A 6000-nucleotide genomic window follows, 5' to 3' on the forward strand; every position below is an offset into this window, starting at 1 on the left:
ATATATATATATATATATCTACACACACACACACACACACACACACACACACACACAGTACTGTGCAAAAGTCTTAGGCACCCTAGATTTTAAAATATAATATATAGTATATATTTGATCTTAGATGTTTATTTTCTGTTTTCTGCATTAGTGTGTCAGTAGAAAAGAGCAAAATTGAGATTTCCAAACATGAATTTTCCAAAAAATGAAATTTCACAGACACATTTTTGTATTTTGTTAAACAAAGCAATATTTTAAGTAATAGACTACTTTTCAGATAAAAAACTTGATCAAAGGTCTCTGAGATTACCTGGAGAGCCAGAAGGGAGCAAAACAGCCAAAATCTGCAGAAGAACTGGCAAGCTCTCCAAAATACTTGGAACATCCTACCAGCAGATTTCCTTATAAAACTGCAGGACAGTGTACCTAAGAGAATTGATATATTTTTAAAGCCGAAGGGTGGTCACACCAAACATTGATTTTATTTAATTTTTAACTATTTACTGCTCTTTATATTTTTTTATTCGATACTTATAACCTTTTATTTTTTTTAAAGCATCTTAGCTGTACAGCATTTTTTTTTTACAGGTGCCAAAGACTTTTGCGCAGTACTGTATATATATAAAGTGTGTGTGCGAGTGTATTTGTGTAAAATGCTGTCACTTTCTGTGTAGAGCACATTGATTAGGGAGTCACCTGAGTGGGACACACAGCGCCCCCCCCCCCCCCCTACATAGCAGTGGCACACTCAGAACGTCGGATTACGTCATCAGTTCTTACATCAACATTTCCCACAGATTCTGTCCTCAGCTCCTCTCTCTATGCAATTCCATTCAATTTGCTTTTTGGCACGAAACACATACAGTAATTATTGCCAAAGCATTTTGTAAGAAAAACACACACACAAATACAGGAATTCCAAATAGAAGGAGAAAAGAGAGAGAGAAAAAAAGCAATAGACTATTTATACTAGGATTTAGTTAATTGTAATTATATTTACAAGTTGAACAGGTAACACATTGTACCTTTTATCTGGGTAGTTTCTCTCTCTCTCTCTCTTTCTCTCTTTCTCTCTCCACATATCCATACACCCATTCTTCACCGCTCTCTTACCAAATTCACTTTTTTTTATTTAGCATTGTTTTTTTCAATTGTTATGACACACACGTAGACACACACAAACACGCGCATACACACACACACATGTGCACACACATGTGCACAAACACGTACGTGTGCACACACACATGTACACACACGCACACACGCACACGTGCGCACACATGCACACATACACACACACACATACACATATGCACACACACACACACACAAATATATTGTTTTAAGTCACATCGAGAGATATAGAGAGAGGTGTATTTAATGTATGCGTTTGTATAATTTTGAGGGCAGTATGTTTAATTAAGGTTTATTAATATTAGCTTTAAAATGTGGTTTAAAATTCCTTAAAGCAGGACAGCAGTGGTCAGCAAAGACGGGCGGATCACAGAAAGAGAGACAGTCAGTGACGAGATGGGAGAGAACTCTGGGAAAAGCTCCGAGCTATTTTAGCCAGCAGCAATAATGGGACCACAGATGCTACCGTTTGTTCCGTAATCCCATTGGCTGGAAGTCAGTGGGTGAACTCTGTTCCGGAATGCGACCCTGAGACATTTTGTTCTTTGATCTCATTGGCTGAAAGTCAGAGGGGGAAGCTCTGTTCCGGAACGTGACCTTGATACGGATGCCCTGAGCTAGAAGCCTCACTGACTTCGCCGAACCAACTGCCACCTGTGACGTCACACAGCACATGGCAGCAGGGGCCTATCTACCACCTGTTGGTGCCACCAACGCTCACAGCTGCCAGTGGACAGGTGTCAACCCTTGTGGGCACCTGTACTCTCCCCTATACACACACACACACGCACACGCGCGCACACACACACACACACACACACACGCACACACACACCTCTTCCTACCCCACCGAGAGAGAGAGACGGAGAGAGAGATGGGGGGAAGGAGAAACAGATAGAGGGACGGAGGGAAAAACAAAGGGAGAGAAAGAGAGACGTCGGAGGAGAGAAAGAGCGAGAGATAGAGGAAAGGGTTGAGAAATGGATGAGAGAAAGAGAAACTGGAAGAGAGGGAGGGGTAGTGGGATCTCCATCTTGTTCACAGAGAGATGGATGAAGAGGGAGGCAGAAAGAGAGAGGGAAGATAGAGGGCGAAACAGATAAAGAGGGGAAAAAAAACCTGGCGGAGAGATTAAGGGAAACAATTGGAGGAGGGAGGGAGGAGGGAACGGAGAGTTGAAGGAGGGAGAGAGGGAGGGAGGAGGGAACAGAGCCTGGAAGGAGGGAGAGAGGGAGGGAGGAGGGACGTTCTTGTCTGGCGCTGTGCGCGGGAGGCTTGCCGCACCTCAGGGTTCGATTAGGCGACGCCGTTCCTCTCCCAGGTAACGGGCAGCGAGGACAGTCACGGATTAAAACCCTGTCGCTTTCCCCCCCCCCCACCACCCCCACCCCCACCCCTCCCCAAACCAACGGAACTGCATTACAACTGTAACTATTAGCCTGTGAAATGAGGATTAGCTGTTCCAGCTGCAACGCAACGATGGTCGGAGGATTTAAACCTGGAGGTTTATACTCTGACTAAACACGTCGCAGTTGACCCATTAAGGCCTTAAGCCTGAATATAAGGGTACAAAAAATTGCTCATTAGCACCCCCTGTTGCACAGAGGTTGCAAGTGATGCATATACAAATGTGAACTTGTTGGCTGTGAGATTCTCCTCTCTGAAACTGGCGTTCTCATCGTGCCTAATTCCAAGTCACACAGCCCTGACAGAGGTATCATTCACATAAAACACTTTGCCTTTAAATTGTTGTGGTGATCTGTTCCTTGTTTAGTTTTGGCAAAGGATTATTTCACAGGTTGCATTGTGGGTCACGTAATTCTTGTTTGTTTAAACACAAACCGCAGGTGGATTTCAGTAATAGGGCTCTCTCTCACACCGCCTTTGGGGGTGTTTGTGTGTTTGTTGCATAATAACGGTCCAAGTCATACTACCAACAGGAGTTTTGCTTGACAACGGCAAAATAATATGCCCAAACGGCCGCGGAAGAATATTTCAATTTCAGGTGATTAAGTCGATAAAAATCAATACTAAATTAACCATATATTAGTCATTGTTGGTAATCCATTGTATAAGTGGAATAAACCCCTCCGGGCTGTCCCGTTATTGGAAAGTACTTCGGTGGTAGTATGGAGTTGCAGAAAAAATCATACGACAGATGGACCGACGACGACGTCGCTTTTTCATACGTCAGCGGACTAATTTGCCTAATCTTCGCGGGTCACGCAGACAACAATGGGCTGAAGGAACCTTTTAGTCCCTTGAAAAGTAGTTCCTGGAACTAAAGGTTCTGGGTACTTTGGGTGGAAACGTGGCTTATGTGTGTGTGTGTGTGTGTGTGGGATGGAGGGGGGGCGCGGTCAGTACTACAGTACCATTTGGATTGTGGGTAATGTAGTTTCATAGATGTTATTGCTCTCTCTCTCTCTCTCTCTCTCTCTCTCTCTCTCTCTCTCTCTCTCTCTCTCCTCTGCAGCTTGCACCTCGCGCTGCCATAAGTTTTTCATCTCACGAGTGGGAGAGGACTGGATCTATCTCATCCTCCTGGGCCTTCTCATGGCCCTGGTCAGCTGGTTCATGGACTACGCCATCGTGTTCTTTCAGCAAGGTGAGCCAGGGAAGGGCGAGGAGGAGGGAAGAGGAAGAGGAAGAGGAAGAGGTAGGGTGTAGAAGAAGGAAGAGATGACCGGAAGAGAAGAAGAGAGGAGAGAGGGAGGGCCGAAAGACAACAGATCGTAGACTGTTTATGGCAGGGCTGCCCAACCCTGTTCCGGAAAGATCTACCGTCCTGTAGATTTTCACTCCAACCCAACAAAGCCACACCTCATTCAACAGCTAGAGATCTCCTTGAGCTGCTAATTAGTACATTACATTACAGGCATTTAGCAGACGTTCTTATCCAGTGCGACTTACACAACATTGTACGTAGCATTTACATTGCATCCATTTATACACCTGGATAAACACTGAAGCAATGCAGGTTAAGAACCTCGCTCAAGGGTACACTGGCAGCGTCCTACCTGGGAATCGAACCTGTGACCTTCAGGTTACAATACCAGTTCCTCACTGCATTATACTGCACTGCGGCCCGTAGAATCAAGGTGTCCCAAATTAGGCTTGGAATGAAAATCTGCGGGACGGTAGATCTCCGGGAACAGGGCTGGGCAGCCCTGCTCTTATGGGCTGAAGGTCTTGCTCTACTTATTCTCCGATTCAGTTGGGGTTTTTTTCGGGCGGGGGGCTCTGGCCTGGTCTTCGCTCGTTCTTCGCCGGTCGCTCCCGTGTAAATTTTTAACGAGTCACTTTCGTCTAACGAACGAAGGGTGTACGCTAAATTTAGCATGCGGTTCTGTCCCAGACGCCCACGGGACATCCACGCCATCATGTGTAGTATGGACCGGGACACGCTAGGCACACAGGCAGGGATTACATCGACGTCGGAAAAAAACTTCACCGAAGCCCAGATCGCATCTGATATAAATAACGGGGTTTAATCACCAGCTGTGAGTCACTGCTGTGTTTTTAAAAAATAAAAAAAAAGAAGAAATTTATGAATTTCTTTTATTGGCGTTTCGCTTCGGGCAAACCGGCTTTGAAAACTGTGTTCTGTGGCTGAGAGCCATTTGTTATTTTGGCAAGAAAAAAAAGAAAAAAAAAAGGCTGTGATTAATCAAGCGAACTGTATGTCGTGTCGGGGTTTGGTTTTGACAGGTTGACAGTGATTGATAACCCCTCGCCCCTGACGTACTGTATCGAGTGTTTTGGGCAGAGTGGTCTGCAGGGTTTGGCACCGTTCCTTAGCTGAAATCAGGGACACACAGCACACACACACACACACACACACACACACATAGGCATGCTGGGGCGTGTGCGTTTCAGCAGTTCGTTTTCAGCAAAAACAAGCAGGTTTTACACCGAATGGCGGTCTTTGTGACTTTTCAGACCGCACGGTAGCACGCGGAGATTCTGTTGGCGATAAGATTCACGTTTAGCTATCGACGAGGTGCGGCTGCACTGGGGGATAAACATTTAGAAAGGAGGACGAGGGGCGCTCTTTTTTGTCCTCCCTAATTTGTTTACCGAACTTTGAGCCCACGTTTCCGGGCTGTGCGCCACGGTCGCGGTGCATTAAGCGAAAGGGAGGGGGGTAAGTGCGCGGGTCTGCCTCTGACGGGGCGGTCATTTGTCAAATTAATTACGCCTGGTGCGCGTGGCCAGCATGCAGCAACGCAAATTTGGTGGGTTACCGGGGGGGGGGGGGGGGGGGCTGGGGGGGGGGGGGTGATTGGTGAGGGGAGATGACAGAACCACTCTGATTGGTGAGGGGAGGTGGCAGAAATACTCTGGTGAGCGGGGAAGATGGAAACATTGATCGGTGAGGGGCGATGTCGGGAGACTTATGATTAGTGAGGAGCGATAGTAGAAGCACTCTAATTGGTGAGCGAAGATGGCAAGAGGCTTCTGATTGGTGAAGAGAGATAGTAGAAGCACTCCAATTGGTGAGGGGTGATGGCAGGAGGCTTCTGATTGGTGAGGAGAGATAGTATAAGCACTCCAATTGGTGAGGGGTGATGGCAGGAGGCCTCTGATTGGTGCGTGGAAATGGGAAGGGTTTCTGACTGGTGATGAGATGGCTGATTGGGAGTGTTGCTCTTGTGCATTGTGTCTCTACAGCACAGAAGTGGATGTATAAGGGCCTGGGATATAATGTGCTGATGCAGTACCTGGCCTGGGTGGCCTACCCTGTGGTGCTCATCACCTTTTCTGCAGGGTTCACTCAGATACTGGCTCCACAGGCTGTGGGTGAGATACGCACCCGCACACACACACACACACGCACCCGCACACGTACACACACACACA

General features: G+C 46.8%; 1 protein-coding gene across 5 annotated transcripts in view; it reads left to right on the forward strand.

The window, feature by feature from the left end:
* Positions 1–6000, forward strand: part of clcn2a (chloride channel, voltage-sensitive 2a) — a 36739-nt gene that overhangs the window by 14700 nt on the left and 16039 nt on the right. For all 5 annotated transcript variants that reach the window (XM_035421606.1, XM_035421610.1, XM_035421608.1 and 2 more), the window contains exons 3-4: positions 3614–3745; positions 5812–5940. In XM_035421606.1, the coding sequence (XP_035277497.1) occupies positions 3614–3745; positions 5812–5940 (261 nt within the window). The remainder of the gene's footprint in view (positions 1–3613; positions 3746–5811; positions 5941–6000) is intronic.

The sequence above is a fragment of the Anguilla anguilla genome, chromosome 6 (genome assembly GCF_013347855.1).
Source record: "Anguilla anguilla isolate fAngAng1 chromosome 6, fAngAng1.pri, whole genome shotgun sequence".
NCBI lineage: Eukaryota > Metazoa > Chordata > Actinopteri > Anguilliformes > Anguillidae > Anguilla > Anguilla anguilla.